We start from the raw sequence: 23,456 nt of genomic DNA on the forward strand, positions 1-23,456 counted from the left end.
GAAGAAAGTATAGGGATTCATCAGACCATGCAATGCTCTGCCACGGCGCCAACATCTAGTGCTAATGGCCACAAGCCCATTTTAGTCATAGTTGCCGACGTCATGGTATTAACAGTGGACATGCATGTGTTGTCTGTCGGCTGTGGAGGCCCATCGCTAGGAGTGTTTGGTGCACTTTGTGTTCACACACTTGTAATCTGCACAGCTTTAAACTCTGATGTTATTTCCACCACAGTTCACCCTGTCCTGTTTTACCAGTTGGCCCAGCCAATGACATCAGACATCTGTAATAAGGGGTGGCCCCATAACCCCACAATTCTGGACATTGTTTCACTGTGGTTTCACCATCATTGGACCTCACCATAGCACTCCTTGAACACCTGATAAGTCGTGCAGTTTCCAAAACGCTCGTACTGAGCCTCGGGGCCATCCCAATCTGCTCTCAATTGAATTCAGATAGATCGCGTGCCTTGCTCATTCTACACACGGACAGCATGATACAACATGCACCATGCATTTGTCTGACTAGCATTAATTCCTCGCCAGATGATGCTGCTATCACCTGGACTGTTTATAGCGGAAGTGAGTTGGTGGTCATAATGTTCTAGCTGATCAGTGTATATATTTACATTTTTTGTGACAGATGATTTCTTGAATGAAAATGTTTCAGACTTTTGGACTTACTCCATATCCATGGTGACCATTTCACTTGGATCTATGGAAGGCCTTTTTTTTCCTTTTTGGTGTAGTTATGTATCGTATATTCTTATTTTGACTTGCTGTACATCCTTGAGGATATCCTCGCTATGGAGCTGTGGAACAAAAAGTATATCTAATCTGTCATTACCATAATGTCTTTTCAGTGTTCTAAATGGAGAATTCAGGCAGTACAGAGGTGCAAGGGATAAAGAAGCCTTCATTTCATTTATCGAAGAACAGAAATGGAAAAAGATTGATCCAATTCCCAGCTGGAAAAGCCCAGGCTCCTTTCAGATGTCAGTTGTATCCTACTTCTTCAAGTTGTCACAGGTTCTGAGGGTAAGATTTTTTGGAAGCAGCAAAAATTTCTTTTGTAGTGTCACAGATTAATGATAAAAATTGAATAAAAGGCATCATGCTGATGGAGACTAGTAATGTACTCATGATAGTGGCTGAAATACTGGTCAGTATTACTAGATGATAACATGGTCACATGACTGAAACTTGTGTGTGTGTGTGTGTGTGTGTGTGTGTGTGTGTGTGTGAGAGAGAGAGTGCGCGCGCGCACGCGTTGTAAAGTCAAAGTAATGGTTAGTGGCCATTCAGTAAGACCCTTCATCATTTATCTGTGGCTTTGCTTTGTTTCCATAATCTTGTAGAATTATCTGCATTTCAGCCATGATGCTGGTCCATTCTTAAAAAATTACACTATAATTATTCACATAGTTTCATGTGAATGAGTGTCAATATTTCCTAACTTTTCAAATAGTTAAGAACTCATCTCTTTTTTAAACATCTTTATAGCAGAATCACTGCTTTTTTAACGTTGTTTTTCACTTTCAGGCTCTCCATAACAAGCTAATGGAAGATTATGGACTCCCTACATGGGGCTCATATTTAATCTTTGCTGTAGCGACCATCTTTCTTGGAGCAATGTTGGGGCTGGTATGTAATCTAGTTATTGAATTTCTTCTAGCCAGTTGTGGCCTTGTAATGCTACAGGAAAAGAAATTTACAATATAGTAGCAGTAAAGTTTGTTTTCTTGATTAACTGCTTAACATAAATTATTAAATGCGGGCCTATACATGCGTATATTCTTTTTCAGATGCTTGTCTGCGTTATTGATTTCATTTATCCTCCAAAACCTCTAGTGGTAAAAACTGTGACAGTTGGTGATGTTAAAAAAAAAGATTTAATTACACCTGATAGCAAAGATAGAACTAGTGGAGATGAAATGGTAAGTATCATTTGTTGCTGCCTCTTATTAATTAGCGCTTTTTCTTTGCACTTTATACTGAATTTCTAATTGCATAGTATCACTTAATATTCTAGTGTAAGATATGTAGTATGAGGTGTTTAAATTGGTGTTGAGCAATATTGGTAGATATAGAACAAAAATGCACCTAAGAGGAGGAAAAGAAGCAGATGTTAAATGATATCCTGGAATTTTTGAAACTAGCTTTCATTTTTCTCAGACTGAAACTTTTAACTCATTGAAATGTCGTTCAATAATATGTGCAGCAATGAGTGTGTATTACATGTTCCATTCCTTGTGTTTCTGCGCCGTTGTAATTGGCAGTCGGAAGATGATTTCCTCTTTTCTGGAATTCTTTTGTTATGAAGAAATTTGTACACATTGTACCTCACTCCCTTTGTTTAAACTTGTATGTCTTCAAATTGAACAATACCTCCACCCCACCTCATGCCACCCCAAAGAAAAGAGACTAGAGCAGGTAAAAATACTTGAAAATTAAATCTGATTCATACAGCAAACAATATTTAGAAATGGCAAACACAAAAATAAATGAAAAAATTAGCTGGAACAGAATGGCCAAAGATGTGGAACAAAGCACTATATTGAAGACAAACCATGACCCTATAGAAAATGAGATGTACTCGTGTCATTTATTGCTTTTCCCTTTCATACAATATTTGGATTGTGACTACTGTAGAAATGACACCAAGGCAACAGTTGGTGATGAATCAGAAAGTGAGCTAAATACTTCCTACAAGGAAGCAAAGAACTTACATTCACTCTTTGGTCACCATGTTTGCTTCCCCCTACTATAACATTTGACCTGTGCAAAGTAAGAGCAAATGAAAATTGGGTATTAGAAATTAGGAGTCCAGGTAATATGGTGAAAAAGAAAGAAAAGGAATGTGAAAATAAGCTTAGTTTGTGTAAAAAGTGAAAAAAAACATTGTTTTTTCTTGAATGTCAGCTAAACAGTTATTACCCATGCATCTACCCTCACATAATAAGTAAACATAATTTATAAATATTTTTGGCATTGTTTTTTATATAACTCATGCTGTTAACAAAAATCTGTGCTGGTTTTATCAAAACCAGCTGCGCAACAAAGAAAATATTAAACAGCATCTTACGGTGGGAAAGGCCGTAGCAGTAGAAAAATATAGCTTGAACAAATCGTATTCCTGAAAGACATCAGAAGTAACATGAGATGGGGTCTATTAAAGATTGTTCTGGTTTGACCAGTGTTTTAATTTTTAAAAATGTAGATATTGGTGAAACACTGGTCTGTAGTTTATCCAGAGATCTGAAAAAGATTTGGGTTTAATGTCCCATTGATGATGGGTCATTACAGATGGAACACAATATTTAACTGGGGAGGGAAATTGGCTTGTCCTTTTGAAAAGAACCAACCCACCATAGGCTAAAATTGATTTGGGGAAACTATGGACAGCTTAAATTTGGATGGCTGGACAGGAATTGGGACAGTCGACCTCACGTATGACAGTCTTATCTTACCACTTTGTCCCATTGCTTAATCCCAGGTGTAGGTTGTGTTGGAAAGTGACAGTTTTGTTGTGAGCAGGTCAAGGTAATGAATTCATTGTGATTTAATGAAGCCATTTAATTTTCATGACACTCCTTGTTTTTTTATATATTTTTCTTGCCATAGTTGTAATTACATCACCAATAAAGAACCATTTTTTACTGTGACTGTCTGATTTTCAAGTTCTTAAAGTGTTTGAAGACATTAATACCAAGAGTATTCCGTCCTAATATACCTATATTCCCATAGGGATTATGATAGTTTCTTAGTTAAAATTCATATAACTGTGTGGTGTCATAGTCCCCTTACTGATTGATAATGTCACTGATAACAACTGATGGGTTGTATAATATTCTTAAATACTTCCCATGAAGTGAAACACTCACAGCGAGTGCTGAATTTCCAACTGTTTGACAGTGTGGTCTTTTAGTGTTGTTAAAAAAGAATCAGAATAAGAGTGCAGATGGAGGTTTAAAGTCGTCTTCGTGAAGGAAATTTTCGTTTTTCTCAAAGATACTGGTGCCATTCAAGAAGGGTTATCTCTCTTAAATCATCATCAAAAGTGAGTGTCAAATAATTCTCATTATTGAAAATTTTGGACTGTCCATTTTCAATTAAAGTAAATTAAAGCACTTGGAATCTTAATGCAAAATTGTTTTCCCACCTCTTGGGTTTCCAAATAGACTTCAGTCATCATCATACTGCACTCTGACACAAGACTGTACACATCAATTAAATGGTTTGTGTGGAGGAAGGAGGAAGTAAATTAGGATATTTTCATATTGTAACCACAGTGAAATCCAAATGAGAAAGCAGTCATCAGTGAAGTACAACACTTAGACTGAAAACATATTTATTATGAACAGAAATTTACAGACAGAACAGAACTTCCTCTGGACAGGGGGTAATGTTGTTTATACAAGCACTGAATATTCCAGAATATACAAACATCAGAAGAGCAGATAACCTTCTAGAAATGATAAATAGCAAATAAAAATAGTGCTGATGATTGGATTTGAACTGGTGACATGCAGCGCGCCAACCAGCGACCAGCAGCATTGCTCGTGGCCTTGTCCCTTCTACTGCAGAAACAGTGACTGCTGTTTCAGAAGTTCTCATAGGAGCCGACTACACCATCCCAGATGTACGTCATGGCATTGGTGGAGGATCCTCACTTTTGGGTCTTATTGTCACATCCTCTTTGCTGTGACGAGCATCAAAGGTGGCCTCTCCTGTTGTATTTTTGCGATTGAGTGGGCATTCAGTTTCTTTGAACGAGAAGCCTCCATAGTTGATTTGTGCCTGAGGACTTTAGTAAGGCTTTGTACAGAGGATGTGGACGACATCTGTGTGTTTGTCTTCTTGACAAAGTGTCATAATCCTCAACTTCATATATAATTTCAACAATTGACAAAGGATATGATATGACCCATAGTATTACTTCAGTAATTTCCCTGATAGTCTCCCCTTCTGCACAGGCATAAAATGAATATGTTTCCATAGCTGTATCTGTCTGGTGGGTGTTTGGTGCTATAGTATTCTTCTTCCTTCTTGGCATCCAGGGTCCATATGCAAGCCAGCCATCTTGCTTCTTCAGTCCAGGTGATAAGGTGTTTCATGTAGTCATCCTCAGTATTGTCCAGTTTAAATGGGAACTGTATATCCATTGTTGTTGCGGGCTCGCAACTGTGGAGCAGAAGGAACTGAGTGAAGTCTGTAATGTCTTGCTTTCCTGTGTCGTAAGCAAATGTCACATGGACAGCATTGTATCCCCGTCTCTCTGTTGGATGTAAACATATATTGAGAGTTTATATGCAAACATCTTATTAAAGAATTCTGTGAGACTCTGTCTCTTGGTGGTACACAGTTGTCAGCATGTTGATGTCACAATGTAAAATTACCTCTGATACTAGTCTCAACTGGAAAACTTTTTCACAGTTGTAGGTCATCACACGGGTTGCCCTGTGCTTCAAAATTGTCTCGAACAAGGAATACTGCAATTTCCTGAGGTTTGGTAGATGGCACAGCTATTCCAGTGTAATGGGTGAGGTGGTCAGTGTAGACTGTTACCCATGGAGTGCAATTTGTTAACTTTGGGTGCCTCCTAAAATATAGATTTGGAGTGTTCGATTCTGTGAAGAGCCCTTCACTGCTCAGTCATGACATGATGTTGGTATGTCGTGGAAACACTTCAGGATGGCTGTCTGTAGGTAAACTGGGAAAACATTCAACCATTTGTGTTCCAGTGGATCATATATCTTCCTATACAATGTTCCATTAATCAGTTTATGCACACCTTGGGTCAGTTCCTCCTCCAAGGATTATATGGTTTTCAACAGTGTTGCATCTTCCCTCTGTTCAGCAGCAATATCATTTAATGCAGTGGCGACTAAGATTTCATCCACACTGCTGTGTTCTATCAAAGAGTTCCTTGAAAGCTACAAACAGTGTCAGTATAGACAGGAATTAGCGATTCTTATGTCATCATAGTGATAATGGTTACTGAAGTGAATAAATCCGTCAGGAAGGTAGGGGAATGCTGGAAAAAGCAGATACGAAGTCGGTACAATCTTTCTTTGTCAGTGAATGGAAATCATTATTTCCAATGTAATGGATGTAGAGGAATTGCAGGCAAAGTTTAAACTGATTGTAAATTGCACTCTGGAAAGGTATGTGCTGAGTAAGTGGATTAAGGGCAGAAAAGACCCACTGTGGCTTAATGACTGTGGTTTGATGCACTATTGGGTAAAAAAGAAGGTGGAGATGTTGATAGGCAAGAGGTAATAGAAATTAGTACATTAAAAAAAGGCGTAAAGCATACGATTACTTCCACCATCTTATCTCGGCAAAGGATCTTACCAAGAATCCAAGAAAATTGTTGTTCTACATAAAACTACTAAGTAGTCGAAGGTTTCTACCCCATTACTTGTCAACCAATCTTGTATGGCAATAGAAGACAGCAAAATGAAAACTGAAGTTGTCTTGCATTTAATACTCGCAGTGTTTGTTTCGTTGGCCTTGGTTGTTGTTGTGGTCTTCAGTCCTGAGACTGGTTTGATGCAGCTCTCCATGCTACTCTATCCTGTGCAAACTTCATCATCTCCCAGTACCTACTGCAACCTACATCCTTCTGAATCTGTTTAGTGTATTCATCTCTTGGTCTCCCTCTACGATTTTTACCCTCCACGCTGCCCTCCAATGCTAAATTTGTGATCCCTTGATGCCTCGGAACATGTCCTACCAACCGATCCCTTCTTCTGGTCAAGTTGTGCCACAAATTTCTCTTCTCCCCAATCCTATTCAATACTTCCTCATTAGTTATGTGATCTACCCACCTAATCTTCAGCATTCTTCTGTAGCACCACATTTCAAAAGCTTCAATTCTCTTCTTGTCCAAACTATTTATTGTCCATGTTTCACTTCCATCCATGGCTACACTCCATACAAATACTTTCAGAAACGACTTCTTAACACTTAAATCTATACTCGATGTTAACAAATTTCTCTTCTTCAGAAACTCTTTCCTTGCCATTGCCAGTCTACATTTTATATCCTCTCTACTTCAACCATCATCAGTTACTTTGCTCCCCAAATAGCAAAACTCCTTTACTACTTTAAGTGTCTCATTTCCTAATCTAATACCCTCAACATCACCCGACTTAATTCGACTACATTCCATTATCCTCGTTTTGCTTTTGTTGATGTTCATCTTATATCCTCCCTTCAAGACACCATCCATTCCGTTCAACTGCTCTTCCAAGTCCTTTGCTGTCTCTGACAGAATTACAATGTCATCGGTGAACCTCAAAGTTTTTATTTCTTCTCCATGGATTTTAATACCTACTCCGAATTTTTCTTTTGTTTCCTTTATTGCTTGCTCAATATACAGCTTGAATAACATCGGGGAGAGGATACAACCCTGTCTCACTCCCTTCCCAATCACTGCTTCCCTTTCATGCCCCTCGACTCTTTATAACTGCCATCTGGTTTCTGTACAAATTGTAAATAGCCTTTCGCTCCCTGTATTTTACCCCTGCCACCTTTAGAATTTGAAAGAGAGTATTCCAGTCAACATTGTCAAAAGCTTTCTCTAAGTCTACAAATGCTAGAAACGTAGGTTTGCCTTTCCTTAACCTTTCTTCTAAGATAAGTCGTAAGGTCAGTATTGCCTCACGTGTTCCAGTGTTTCTACGGAATCCAAACTGATCTTTCCCGAGTTTGGCTTCTACTAGTTTTTCCATTCGTCTGTAAAGAATTCGTGTTAGTATTTTGCAGCTGTGGCTTATTAAACTGATTGTTCGGTAATTTTCACACCTGTCAACACCTGCTTTCTTTGGGATTGGAACTATTATATTCTTCTTGAAGTCTGAGGGTATTTCGCCTGTTTCATACATCTTGCTCACCAGATGGTACAGTTTTGTCAGGACTGGCTCTCCCAAGGCTATCAGTAGTTTCAATGGAATGTTGTGTACTCCGGGGGCCTTGTTTCGACTCAGGTCTTTTAGTGCTCTGTCAAACTCTTCACGCAGTATCGTATCTCCCATTTCATCTTCATCTACATCCTCTTCCATTTCCATAATATTGTCCTCAAGTACATCGCCCTTGTATAGACCCTCTATATACTCCTTCCACCTTTCTGCTTTCCCTTCTTTGCTTAGAACTGGGTTTCCATCTGAGCTCTTGATGTTCATACAAGTGGTTCTCTTATCTCCAAAGGTCTCTTTAATTTTCCTGTAGGCAGTATCTGTCTAACCCCTAGTGAGATAAGCCTCTACATCCTTACATTTGTCCTCTAGCCATCCCTGCTTAGCCATTTTGCACTTCCTGTTGATCTCATTTTTGAGACGTTTGTATTCCTTTTTGCCTGCTTCATTTACTGCATTTTTATATTTTCTCCTTTCATCAATTAAATTCAATATTTCTTCTGTTACCCAAGGATTTCTACTAGCCCTCGTCTTTTTACCTACTTGATCCTCTGCTGCCTTCACTACTTCATCCCTCAAAGCTACCCATTCTTCTTCTACTGTATTTCTTTCCCCCATTCCTGTCAATTGTTCCCTTTGCTCTCCCTGAAACTCTGTACAACCTCTGGTTCTTTCAGTTTATCCAGGTCCCATCTCCTTAAATTCCCACCTTTTTGCAGTTTCTTCAGTTTTAATCTACAGGTCATAACCAATAGATTGTGGTCAGAATCCACATCTGCCCCTGGAAATGTCTTACAATCTAAAACCTGGTTCCTAAATCTCTGTCTTACCATTATATAATCTATCTGATACTTTCTAGTATCTCCAGGGTTCTTTCATGTATACAACCTTCTTTCATGATTCTTAAACCAAGTGTTAGCTATGATTAAGTTGTGCTCTGTGCAAAATTCTACCAGGCGGCTACCTCTTTCATTTCTTAGCCCCAATCCACATTCACCTACTACGTTTCCTTCTCTCCCTTTTCCTACACTCGAATTCCAGTCACCCATGACTATTAAATTTTCGTCTCCCTTCTCTATCTGAATAATTTCTTTTATTTCATCATACATTTTTTCAATTTCTTCGTCATCTACAGAGCTAGTTGGCATATGAACCTGTACTACTGTAGTAGGTGTGGGCTATGTATCTATCTTGGCTACAATAATGCGTTCACTATGTTGTTTGTAGTAGCTTACCCGCATGCCTATTTTCCTATTCATTATTAAACCTACTCCTGCATTACCCCTATTTGACTTCGTGTTTATAACCCTGTAGTCACCTGACCAGAAGTCCTGTTCCTCCTGCCACCGAACTTCACTAATTCCCACTATATCTAACTTTAGCCTATCCATTTCCGTTTTTAAATTTTCTAACCTATCTGCCCGATTAAGGGATCTGACATGCTACGCTCCGATCCGTAGAATGCCAGTTTTCTTTCTCCTGATAACGACATCCTCTTGATTAGTCCCCGCACGGAGATTCAAATGGGGGACTATTTTACCTCCGGAATATTTTACCCAAAAGGACGCCATCATCATTTAATCATACAGTAAAGCTTCATGCCTTGGCCTTGGTGGACTGGCTAAAATATCTGGTTTTCATGAAGTTGAAATTTGTATGTAGAAGTATGTAATTTAAATTTCAAAATATTTATATATTTATTAGGCTTTAGACTTTAAATAGACATACTTTGATACTACTAATGCTAAATCTGGAATATGCAGACAAAACTTCAATTTAACAGTAATTATCATAAGAAATTCAACTATTAAGCAAACACCCAGTCTTTCTGTTCAGATTTCTTTTACATCCAGTTTACATCTCGGTAAACATTTAAAACACAATATCAAAGCAAAATTTTGCATTCGTAGTTTAGTACAGTTTGATGCAAACTGAAACATGGAGGGATAACACAGTCCCACATTATATTCACTGGGCCCTTATGCTTGCATTCATTTGTTGATATGTATGAAGGAGAATCCTTCATGAAAACGCAGTTTGTGAAAATATGATGAACATATGCAGCAACTTATCTTCAAGAAAGTATAGAATTACTACCATTTTTAGATGACATAATCTGAATCATCAAATGCTTCATTTTCATCATCTGTAGACTTGTCAAGGCTTTGTAAATAATTTTCTCCAAATGTTTCTCCTCTTCACTGCACATTTTGAACACACAATCAACATAAAGGCACACATAGTGCAGAAAACTTAGAGACCTCGAACATCATCTAATGCTTATGAAGCAAGAGTCAATAACAAAGGTTTCAAAAGTATTGCTACTGTCATATAAAAAGCCAGCATACTTCAGATGATTCTGGAAGCTGTAAAAATGACACTGTGGAATATCATTGTAACTGGTGTGATGTAATACTACATCTGCCACACATTCCCATTTCCTGCAGGCAACATAAATATCGTCAACTGCACGCTAAGTGTTAGTCTTTCAAGCAAGAGGATCATACAGACCTACCATTTTTTGACTGTCACGCAGACTCCCATATGGAAGACATTGTAATAGATATCTCGAGCACTGAGAAGCAATTAATGTATATAAGTTGCCAGGTTTAGATAGAATTCCAGATCGGCTTGACGTAGAGTACTCTATGGCATTGGCCACTTACTTAGCTTCCATTTATTCTAAATCCCTCATCCAATGCCCAGCCCCAAACAACTGGAAAAAGTGCAGGTGGCTTCCATATATAAGAAGGGTGAAAAGAACTGACATGCAAAACTAGATCTATATCCTTAACATCAGTATGCCCGCAAAATTCTTGAACATATTCTCATTTTGAATATAATAAATTTTCTTGAAACAGAAAAGCTTCTGTTCAAAATCAACTCAGATTTAGACAGCATTGCTCATAGGAGACTCAGCTCGCCGTTTTCTTGCCCGATACCCTGCAGAACCATGGATGAAGGACAGAAAGCAGATTCCATGTTCCTAGATTTTTGAAAAGCGCTTGACATGGTGCTCCACTGCAGACTTAACAAAAGTCCGAGCATTCAGATTAAGTTTCCGGCTATGCGAGGTGCTCAAAAACCTCTTAAGTAATGGAACCCAACACATTATCATCATTGGCAAGTTTTAATCAGACATGGGTATCATCTGGAATGCCCGAGGAGAATGTGATAGAACACCCTTGTTATCTGTATACATTAATAATCTTATGGATAGTGAGAGCAGCAATCTGCTGCTTTTTGTTGATGATGCTGTAAGATACAGGAATGTTTTGTCAGTGAGTAACTGTAGAAGGATATTGGATGACTGGGACAGAATCTCTGTTTTGAATAATGGATGGCAGCTAGCTCTAATCTTGGAAAAATGTAAAATAATGCAAATGAATAGTGGGAAAAACAATCCTGTAATGCTTGACACTGTCGCATCAATTAAGTATCTATGCATAACATTTCAACAATATGAAATGAACAGAGCATGTAAGGACAGTATTGTGGAAGATGACGGGTTGGTTTTGGTGTATTGGGAGAATTTTAGAAAAATATAGCTTGTCTGCAAAGAAGACTAATTACAGAACACTTATGTGGTCCATTCATGACTACTGCATAAGTGTTTGGGATTCCCACTAGGCCAGATTAAAGGAAGATATCGAAGGAATCCAGAGGCGTACTGCTAGATTGCTACCAGTAGTTTTGATCAATTTGTGACTGTTAAGTAGACACTTAGTGAAATCAAATGGGAACCCCTAGAGGGAAGCTAATGATGATCTCACAAAACATAATTGAGAAACTTTAGAGAACACACATTTGCATCTGACTGCCGAACAATTCTGCTGCTGCAAATGTAAATTTTGCGGAAGGACTGTGAAGACAACATAAGCAAAAGTAGTGCTTTTACAGAGGCTTATCGAGTTGCTTTTTTCCTCGCTTCATTTGCAACTGGAATAGCAAAGGAAGTGACTAATAGTCGTACATGTTACTCACCACCGTGCACCAACTTGTAGGTTATATATTTAGATTGCAATATGTTTGTGGCGTCCACAGTGGAAAGACATTGAGGTGATATTTCTGGCTGTTGTAAACTACTTCATCTCCTCTTAGTATCTGCTGTATTAGATAAAAAAATCTACTCACCAAGTGACGGCTTTACAAACTTTTGGAGCCAGTGGCTCCTTCAGCAGAAGAGTTCAAGGGGAAGGAAGAGGGGTGAAGGAAAAGGACTAGACAGGTTTACGGAAGGGGGTACAGTTCAGAAAAGTCACCCAGAACCCTGGGTGGTTAGACCTACTGGATAGGCTGAGAAGGAAATAATGATTGTTGGGGATTGCACCAGACGTGATTTGAAAACCTGAGAGCTCCTGAGAGCTTAAAGGTGGAAGACGGGACGGGGTAATTACTACTAAAACACCGTGCACAAGATAATAAGAGTGAAAAGCTATATACATCGTGTGCAACAGAGGTGGAAGGGGAGATGGCTATTTTTCGCCAAGTCAGATAATAAAAGATTTCGGAAACTAAAATTGAGTGAAGAAAGGGATAGTTAGTTTGAATAAATGAAGAGATGGAATGAGGAGTTCTGAGAAACTGGTATCTGGGGGAAGAATCGAGATGGCACGTGTGGTGAAACAGGCACGGAGGTCGTGACTGTCATTATGTAGAGCATGCTCTGCAACAGGATGATGTCTCCAGAATGAGATTTTCACTCTGCAGCGGAGCGTGCGCTGATATGAAACTCCCTGGTAGATTAAAACTGTGTGCCGGGCCGAGACTCGAACTCGGGACCTTTGCCTTTCGCAGGCAAGTGCTCTACCAACTGAGCTACCCAAGCATGACTCACGCCCCGTCCTCACAGCTTCTCGTCTCCTATCCTCCAAACTTTACAGAAGCTCTCCTGCCTGTAAGAGGCAACCAAAAGGAGTTCCGCCTGTTTTGGCCTTTATGTGATGGTCCCCTGTAGGGTTTGACCTCCATTCTTCAAAATTTTCCCAAAGAGTGAGCCAATTGGGGAAGGGTGCCTTACATGGTGCACCGTGTCCGTCGTGCATTGAGATCTTTAGCCCACTTTCTCGTCGTCGCATTTCAGTCCTGTGCGTTTTCCACTATGCACTATGCAGTGTTGCTTTCTGTGTTGATGATGACCATGGACTTCTTTCCACCTGATATCCAGCACGGTAGCCAGTCTTGTGGTGGGGCCGCCATGTACCCTGTTGGTTGTAGCCTCCTGACCATACTGGGATCGCTCTGCTGATGCCTGCGCTGTTAACTCCCCACATACGCCAAGGGGTAGATGCCCATCCCCCTGGGGCATCGGGACTCCCGGCAATGGCCATCCTGCCCGGTGGCCTTTGATGTGGTGCTGTGGCTGGGTGGTGCCTGTGGGGAGGGCCACTGGTCAGTGGGTGGCATCAGGGTGGATGACACGCGATGAAGCGTAATCCATCTACTCTTGCTGGTGGTGAAACACCAGCAGTCTCTAAGTGTTCACGAGTTCAATTCAATGCGTAGAAGTATAACCCCAAATCATTCCCCTCCCTGCCCACACCACGGGAGGATCTTATTTGTCCCGGTACCTTGTATGTTCGATAGCTGGTGGGGAATCTTCCACAACAATGAAGCCTCAGTTTTTTGTTGATCATTTAGAGAACAAGTTTGGTGAAGTGGAGCGATTGTCCAAAATTAGATCTGGGTCAGTCTTGATCTAAACACCATCCTCTGCCCAGTCACGGATGTTACTCACTTGTGACAAGCTGGGGGATGTTTCTATAACCATGATGCCCCATAAGAGCTTAAGTATGGTTCAGGGTATCATATTTCACAGGGACCTTCTTTTGCAGTCTGACAATGAGCTGTGCGCCAATTTAGAGCAGTGAGGTGTACATTTCGTCCGGTGTGTACACCGGCTTTCCGAGGGATAATCAGGTTGCCACTGATGCCTTCATCTTGGCCTTCGAGGGTAATACACTGCTCGAGAAGGTCGAGGTGATGGTCTACTGCTATGATGTCAAGCCATATATCCCTTGCCCGATGCAGTGCTTTAAGTACTGGAAGTTCGCCATATGTCTTCCCACTGCACTTCCAGCACATCCCAATCCTCCATGTGCTCTGCCCCCTATCTGTGTCAACTGAAGAGAGCACCATTCCCAGACTGCAGGATTCTCCAGAAAGGAAGGAAAATCATGGAGTACAAAACCCTTGACTGACTGACCTACACTGAAGCTAAGAGAAAATTTGAACATCTGCATCCTGTATGTATGACATCGTCTTATGCCACTGCTACAACAGTTCTGGCACCATCAGCTCCGCCAACCCCAGTCACCTCTCAGAGCTGGAAGACTACACCTGCCCCCTTGATAGTGGGAGGCACTTCCCTCCCTGTTGCTCCCGCCCGACCTACTTCGGCAGCAGCACCCCCGCCTCCCCACCCCAACCATCGGGGACGTCTGTCCCCACTTCTAAGCTGGAGAAGCATAAGCCTTCTTCAGCTTCTCTCACTAGGAATGGGTCCCTTGGGTCACTCCTTTTCCAGGTTTCTGTTAGTGGGAAAGATGACACCCACCAGTGGCTGAAGATCTCAAAAGCAGCTGATCGTAGGGCTTCACACTCATCCTCAGTCCCGGAGACTGAGCCATGAAGTCCTCTCAGTCAGGGAAACCCAAGGAGCAATGACAGAGATCCAAAACAATGAGCCCTAAGACCAAGGAAATTGCGGTGGCACCCACACCACCGCTACCTACAAGCTCTGCATCTGAGGATGGGGTGGAGATCGCTGAGAACCTAGATCTCGCCAGACCCTCAGACACAATGGCTATAGACTGCTCAGGCAAAAAGTCGGTGGCAGCAGGTGACGCTGAGGCGTAAACTGCCTCATTGAATGTTCCATGCCTTCCCAGTCTCACGATGACAACATCCTCCAGTGGAATTGCGGCGGTTTTTAACCACCACCTGGCTGAGCTACGGCAACTGTTAAGCTTTACACATGCTACCTGCAGTGCCCTCCAGGAAACCTGGTTCCCAGCAATGCAGACCCCTGCCCTCCGTGGCTATAAGGGATATTACAGGAACTGTAGTAACTATAATAGTGTCAGGTTTAGTTTGCATTTATGTCCTAAACTCAGTCTATAGTGAAACTGTGCCTCTTCAAACCCCTCCTGAAGCTGTGGCTGTTAGAATGAGGACAACACAGGAAGTAATTGTCTGCAATGTATATCTTCCTCCAGATTGTGCAGGAACGCTGAATGTATTAGCTGCGCTGATTGATCAACTCCCTAAACCTTTCCTACTTTTGGGAGATTTTAACACCCATGACCCCTTGTGGGGTGGCACTGTGCTTCCTGGCCAGGGAAGAGATGTCGAAGCTTTACTGTCTCAGTTCGACATCTGCCTCTTAAATACTGGGGCCGCCACACATTTCGTTGTGGCTCATGGTAGTTACTCAGCCATTCATTTATCAAATTGCAGCCCAGGACTTCTCCCATCTATCCATTGGAGAGCACATGATGACCTGTGTGGTAGTGACCACTTCCCCATCTTCCTGTCACTGCCCCGGTATCAACCCACGGATGCCTACCTAGGTGGGCTTTAAACAAGGCGGACTGGGAAACTTCCACCTCTGCTGTCACCGTTGAATCTTCACATGGTAACATAGATGTGATGGTTGAGCAGGTGACTACAACAGTTGTTTCTGTGGCAGAAAACGTGATCCCTTACTCTTTAGGTTGCCGCCAGTGTGAGGCAATCCTTTGTGGGTCCCCAGAAGTCGCTGAAGCAATTAAGGAGCATTGGCGAGCTGTACAGCGGCATAAATGGCACCCTTCCCTGCATCACCTCATAGCCTTTAAATGGCTCCATGCCCGCATTTGCCAACTTATCAGATGATGGAAGCAGGAGTGTTGGGAGAGGTACGTCTCAACCATTGGGTGCCATACGTCACCTTCCTAAGTCTGGGTAAAAATCAAACTTATTTTTGGGTACCAGACCCCAACAGGCGATCCCGGTATTGCCATAAATGGTGTGTTATCTACAGACGCAACATGATTGCCGAGCACTTTGCCGAGCACTTTGCCGAGCACTTTGCCGAGCACTTTGCCGAGCACTTTGCATCAGAGAAGTACTCCCCCTGGCCTTTTGCACTCTAAAATGGCTGGAAGGGAAAGTCCTCTCATTCACTACAAGCAACAGTGAATCCTGTAACACCCAGCTCCTCAGTGCCCTTGCACATTACCCCGACACAGCTCCTGGGCCTGATCAGATCCACAGCCAGATGATTAAACATCTCTTATCTGAGTACAAGCAACATACCCTCATCATCTTCAACCAGATCTGGTGCGATGGCGTCTCTCCATCGCATTGCTCAAACCCAGTTAAAACCCACTTGATGTGGATAAGCTATTGGCCATCAGCCTCACCAACATTCTTTGTAAGCTGCTGGAACGTGTGGTGTGTCGGCGGTTGGGTTGTGTCCTGGAGTCACGAGGCCTACTAGCAGCACCCCCTATAGAGGAAAGCCTGCGCGCCCGCTCGGTGACGTCACGCACGTAGTCTGGTGCCGGTGCTCGCAGTCCGTTTGGCCACAGCAATAGACTGTTACGGGAACCGCACGAGGAAAATTCGTAAAGAAATCTGACATACCTCTCTCATGAATTACAAGATTTCCTTTCTCAAATGACCCAGTTCTTTTGTCTGTAACTTATTTCTGCATACCTTTTAGCCCCGACGTAAAAAGTGGCTGTAATAACTTTCATTATCTGAGGCATCAAAACTCCCAAATGAATGGACCCATTTCATTGTAGTTTATTTTAAAGTTGCTTTAATGGGGATTGTCACGACTTGTTTGATGGCAGTCTGGTTAGCCGTTCAAAGATCGTCAGCTACACAAAGTGCAAGTGTTTGCCACCAGTGTGCTCTTTCCCAATACCATTCCTAAACTGTAAGTGCTGTAGTATAAATTGTAAATCTCGAAAAGGCCAATCTAAACGTCTGCAACTGTAAACATTTATCTTTTATGGCTGACCACCATTCACCATTCTTCTGTTTTGCAGTTCCTGTGTAAGACGATTTTTAATGACAAAAATTTTGATTGAAAGCCACCCGCGAAAGATTCTCGTATGCTCTCGCGGACTTTCTTTTAGGGGTTTTGTTCTGTTTTTTTAAGTTAAATATTGCATCACTTTGACGCAGGTCTAATAATGTGGACGGCACTTTGCAAAGTAGCACAGTGGCAGTTAACATTTTACGGACACTGTTACTGCCGCTGTTTATTCCTTATGTAGCAAAATCCATTTTAAAACCTGATTGGATGATATACCTGTGAATTAAAAAAAGAAACACGAAAATTGGGCAAATGGTGTTCGAATTATAACACCCCCTATAGAGAGGCACTGGTAATAAGCAATAGTATGAGTCGTTTCAAAAACTAACACTGCCCTGAAAGACATGTTCTGCATATGTTTTAGTCCACCATTTCAGCAACCTTGTATTCATGCTTTTTTTTAAATTTAAAGAAATTTCTCCTGTTAATATTTTTTAAGTGAAATGCAGTTCTAATGAATGAAATGATATCTCTTCTCAGTTTGTGCACCTTTCCCTAAGAAACTTTCTTTCCATTAAGAAAATCTCACTGACCTGAGATGAGTATGTAATGGTATTGCCATAAAGTTTTGGTATGCCAATACAAATTTCAATGAATTCTCTTTTCCCAGTAAGTTAACTAAATTTCCATTATGTATTGAAATTACAAGAGGTCTCAAAATACAGAATACCAGGTTAGAATTTCGCTGCTCTAAACTGAATACCTTTGAAGAAAGAATGTTTCTGTACTAAGAAGTATATACTTTGAAACAAACTGTTTGCATGAATTGCACATAAATAAATTTCAACCACGAAGTAAACTTTCATTTCATCTGTTGAGAAGTTTTATGACGTGATGTGACCTGTGATGAAATAATTGTGAAAAATGAACACTTACCTTCATTTGGCATCACATTTGTGCTGCACTCACCAGTGGCTTAGATATTTCATCCTTCCGTAAGTTTGGGGAAAGGGGTGGGGGTGGTGGTTCAGCTCTATTTAGTTGCAATACTTTAACAGATCATCATTCCAAAATATATATACTGGTAATTGTTTAAAAGTGGAAAACAAGTTTCATCTACTGACCATGCTGATATGAATGAATGCAAATTAAGTAAAAAAATTCTGTGTATGAATGAATTTATTTATTTCTTTTGTTCATCTTCCATACACTCTTGTCAATAATCACTAACACATGGAATGAGAAAAATTTTAGATTATAGTGGTTCACAATAGAAAATTATAGATGTACAGCATGAATACTATGTACGGAAAAAATAATTAAGACTTATGGACACCAAGGCCAAACATTAACAATAACCACATTCTTGAGACTTAAGTTTCATAATTTTAGGAATAATAATGATAAATTTTGAACAACATTAATTATTAAATTGCTATTTTATAATCTCCAGGGTAGTAATGGAAGGTCTTTAAGTGGGACACTAAAAGAATGCAAATAAAACACTGCACCATAAAGTTTTGTGTAGGAAGAATGCATATGAAAGCACTGTAGTAGAAAAATGGCGATGCATATAGACATTATATTAGGTCACCCTGTAAATTGCAAGTAATTACCAACTGTAAGTGTATGTTATGTGGCAAAAATGTGTCAAGTGGTGTTGGAATATGATCTGGTTACATTAATTAGATTAGGTGAGTGAAAAGCAATTGTGACAGGCTTAAGCTTTTTTAATATTCTTTTATAAACAAATATATTCAAAAAGCCAACAGAAGGGCATACCTGAGAGTCCACCTCAGATATTTTTCTCCTCAGCAAAGATGAGCTAACAAGAAGACACTTTATGGCACAGAGCAAGCATCTATTTAAAGAGCTCAGTAATTAGTCAACCTGAGAATTAGTGGCACTCAATAGTGCTTGTAACAGAAGTGAGAGCTGTTCCACAATTACATTACTATTAGATGAGGAGACCTGCCAATCATTATACACAAAGAAGGCCATGAAAGTACTGCAAAGCCCTCCCCTACCAGCTTCTCCATTTGTATTGGTAGTAAAATATATGCAAACATGATCTACATAAGAAAATGTTGAGAAAACAACAGTTATAACAGCTGCAGAGAAAGTAGTAAACTCAGAAAAAGAGAGGCAATTGTCACAGCATGCACATCTGCACTCATAACAGTGACAGTAGTAGAAGACAGAGGAACACCACAAACACTACGTGAAATCGAAATTTGTCTACCTAAAGAATGCATAAATACTATAGTAGCTTTTTCAACAGTAACAATTAATGAATCATTACAAATTGGCAGATTTCTCACATGTATCACAAGCTAAAGTAATAACTTCAGTATACAAAGAAAAGTGTTGCAGAGAATGTAGAGAACTATAGAGCAATTTTGCTCTTGTCTCCCATTTATCACCAAAACAAACTAACCTTGTTTGCAAAAAAAGTGGAGTCTGCTATAGCACAGTTTGTGTAAGTTTTTCTCAAAATAATAAAGGAAGGTGATCAAAATGGCATTGTCTTGTCATTGTCAAAGGCATGTGCAATGTTGGGCCACATAACTTTATTACACAAATTAGAAATACTATGAATAAGGCATGCAGCAAAGAAGTGGTTTAAGTCATACTCGGAAAAGCAAGCGAATTGATTTTTAGGTTTCACATACTATAAAAAGATTACTATTGGTCCTGTCTGCCTGCCACACCCCCTCCCCTCCCTCCTGTATGTATCATTCACCACCCAACTTCAACTGAGAAAAAATTAGTGTAAGATTCTTTATATTAAAGATTAATTTCTTTGATAAAAATTTCACGTTAGGCTATTAGTGTTGATAGCTGTTAGCAGCTGTATATTAAAATATTTATACAAACTCTCAGCCATAAGTTGCAATTTGCTAAGTTTGACTAGTTTCAGATTAACCTGACTAGTTCAGCTTAAGAGGCATTTGTTGATGTGGCAATATTACGGATGACAGGTTTTGTATTAATGATTTAAAAAGAATCTAAGATAAAGATTTCAAAGTTATGTTGTAAGAGTTTGCAGTTTTCGCCGAGTGTTTTTTGAAATTTTTTTTCCATTAACCTTTTTACAGTAGTTGTTTAAAAATATATTGACACCAACCCAAACAACACTTTTCATTATTGCCTGGGATGAATGTCCATTGCAGCATACCCCATCAAATAATAAAAAGTCATTTTCGTGAAGAGTAGCAAGTGCTACTGCACAGGCAATAGCACGTTGATTCGTACAGGCAAGAAAATCTCCTTCATGTTCTTTGAGAAGTTTGCTGATGACAATATAAGTGTAGACAATCATATTTAAAATAGTGTCTGATGGGTATTTTAGTCCTCCATGATCAAGTCTCTGTATCAAACTAAAATGTTCGTTTATTGGCAACTCCTTTTCAATCACAATTTCATTAAGGCAACTCTCACATTTCAGCTTCTTAATCACTGCATGAGCACAGTAGCCTGCAATGAAAGTTAAAGATGTTGCAATATCTTTCACTGAAAGAACATCATCTTGAGTTACACTGACTTCTATGTCTAATGTGTCTGTTTCTTCAACTTCAGAAAACATAAAAATTTCTATGGCCCCTACTGTGATATTGCCATAGGAAGGAGAACATAAAACTAAAGGCATTACACTTTAAATTGGAAGCTTCTTTCCTGCTTCATAGACTTGTGTCACTGAAACATTGTATTGGGAACCTGCAAGCTGTCTATACTTTCCAAAACGCCGCTCAAGCACATCTGTTTGTAGCTTGGCTGTCAGTAAATAGCTCATACCTAGCTCTTCAGTACAGTATCGAGCAATCTCTACAACGGCATATGTTGTATGCTGAATAGCAAAAAATGTTTCTTTTGTGAGAAACCCACTTGACAAACCTTTTGCTTTCCACACATCAAGCCAGTCTAGAAAATCTAGCAAAAATTGCATAGAAACGCTATCAGTTGTCAACGGATCCATATAAGGATTCTGTTTGTGTTTCCCTTTAAACACTGATTTCACATTCATGACATCAAACCATTTTGTTATTATTCGAATGTATTCTGCTGTTGATGGTGCATGTCTCAAATCAAATTTATCACTAGCTACCTCAAGGCCCTCTGACACATGTCGATTGAATATCTGCAGCACTAGTTTCATGCTCTGTTTTTCTAATGATATAGGGCAAAGTGATTTGAGAGACAATGTGTGACAATATTTTACTAAAGAACTGGAATCTATGTCATAAATCTGTTTCAGTGTTTTAAAAGAAGCTACAGAAAACTTATTTTCTTCCACTTCTTTCCTAACTGGAAACTGAGGATAAAACATATCTTTACCATCATTTTTTTGGTTCAGCCACACATTTCTTATGCATTTAACAATGTGTATGGCATCAATTAAAAAGAAAAGTGGGCGATTAGAATCAGATGGATGTTTAAAAACTATATTAACAGCTTTATCCAGAGAAAACATTGACATGGTTTTGCTATTGATTTTGTTGTTTGTTGCAACATAAATACAAATGCTGAATTTGCAGCACATTCAGAGTTAATGACATGCCCAAAACACTACCTCCTTTATATTCCAAATAAGAATTTAGATGAATTTCATCTACACTCAAAACAACATTGACATCATCGCTGTTCAAGTATTGAAATTTCTGTCTTGCATAGGACAGGAAATTACTTCCCCCAAGCCTTTCGTGAGATGGATTCACATTAAATTTGCTGCAGATCCTACGCAGAGTGCTTGGATGTGGCATTTTCATTAATGAGCTGCTACGTAAAAAATTGTAAGCATGAGATGAAATTGAAAATAGCAAACAACACAATATCATAAATGTAGAACTAAACCTATGATTAAATTTCTTTACATTTATGAGACTAACTTGTTCATATATAAAGTCTACCATCTCCTTTTCACTCTCCTGTAAACTGTCTTTCAGCACTCCTAGACTGTCTTTCACTATCTCTACAATACTATCTATAGAAGTTTCTGAGTGCCCAAAATCTGTCTCTGAAAACTCCTGCAGTACACTGACAATTTCATGGATATTGGTTACAATTACAGGAAAAGATCTTTTTCCTAATGTCTTAATTTGTACATCTTTCTTAAACAATGAAACATTTAAATTACTATCTATAACGACAGAATGTGTGATTAATGGTGCTGGATTTCTTATTATCTTTAAAAAACAAACAAAATCACTGTGTTTTTCGATCACACTCCACTCGTTGGGCAAATCCACTTCCTTCGTACGCAACATCAACTCTTCTAAAGAACTGAAGCTGAAAGTGTTTTCATAGTCCTTCTGTGATGCTAAACTATATTGTAACGCTGCAGCTAACTGCTCATTTTCAAGCCTTTGCTTTTTCTCCTCTGGCCCTTCACGTCTACTTTCTTCCTTTGAAAGGTAGGAAGGACAGTTTGGGAGTAGTGATGGAACTGCATCTGGTCTCAAACGTGGTTTGAGAAGGGGGGCTCTTAATAACTGACCAGTCCTTTCATCCACAATTTGTGTTTCCCAAATAACATCATCCTTGTGGAAGTGAACATGACATACCTGTAATTAAAAATGAATAAAAAATGAAAAAGGTGCTTACAACTGAATGTGATGACAATATTAATAGTGTGAAAACAATTTATGAATATAATGTTAGTTTCTAGTTCTAAAATACAAATACACTCCCAACTAAAATGCAGAAGAATACTCAAGTGATAAATGTGGCCATGGCATAGCAACTCTATAAAACAATAACACTACAATATCAAAAAACATGCAGTTACATGTCATGGCAACAAGCTCTTAAAGAGATGGTGAAATGAAGAAAGTACTTTCCCCATCAAAAATTACAAACACTGACTAATGTTTGTAGCATAATTCAATAACAGTGACAATTTTTTTTATAATTTAGCCTTGAAGCTAATATATTTACAAGAGGGGTGGGATTTTTGCTTAATGTCTTGCTCTATTCCCCCCACCCCCACCCCCACCCCACACACACACCTCGGACACAAGAAAGCATCACGACACCAAACTAACACAGGTGTAATCTATAGAAGCAACTGTGACACAGTAACAGAATAATACAAAGTAATTGTCAACACTGTGTAACCTTTAGAACTATGAAATACTTAAAGGTAGTGCTTTTTATCAGATAGACACTGTTTTGCTTTTGATATCAGTTCATAACTTACATAAAAACTGACAGTATGATGAACTAATACATTGCCACTTATGTGCTACCTATTAGGCTAAACATGAGCACACAATTGCTTTCAAGTACTTTAGCTGTGTATCTATAAGACAGCTGTGTAGGCCACTGGCATGTATCTGAAATTCCAGACCCAGAAAGTAAGAATTTGTAAAATCCACAAGTATTTTTTATAATATGTTTTCACAGTTTCTCCCTTTGCATTTTGTGATGGCCTGTTAATCCATTCATGTACTCATTCATTTTTCCTGTCTATGGTTCACTGTTAAGTCTAAAGCCTACTATATTCCCTA

At 39.6% G+C, this 23,456-nt stretch overlaps 1 protein-coding gene and 1 non-coding gene across 2 annotated transcripts in view; one reads left to right on the plus strand and one right to left on the minus strand.

Moving 5' to 3' along the window:
• The window catches only part of LOC124596617 (thioredoxin-related transmembrane protein 1), a 61,038-nt gene that overhangs the window by 30,918 nt on the left and 6,664 nt on the right, over nucleotides 1-23,456 (plus strand). The window contains exons 3-5 of the mRNA XM_047135840.1: nucleotides 864-1,038; nucleotides 1,543-1,644; nucleotides 1,806-1,937. Of these exons, the coding sequence (XP_046991796.1) occupies nucleotides 864-1,038; nucleotides 1,543-1,644; nucleotides 1,806-1,937 (409 nt within the window). The remainder of the gene's footprint in view (nucleotides 1-863; nucleotides 1,039-1,542; nucleotides 1,645-1,805; nucleotides 1,938-23,456) is intronic.
• Nucleotides 12,677-12,751, minus strand: Trnas-cga. Its single transcript has one exon. It is a non-coding gene; the product is annotated as a tRNA-Ser (tRNA).

The sequence above is a fragment of the Schistocerca americana genome, chromosome 2 (genome assembly GCF_021461395.2).
Source record: "Schistocerca americana isolate TAMUIC-IGC-003095 chromosome 2, iqSchAmer2.1, whole genome shotgun sequence".
Taxonomy (NCBI): domain Eukaryota; kingdom Metazoa; phylum Arthropoda; class Insecta; order Orthoptera; family Acrididae; genus Schistocerca; species Schistocerca americana.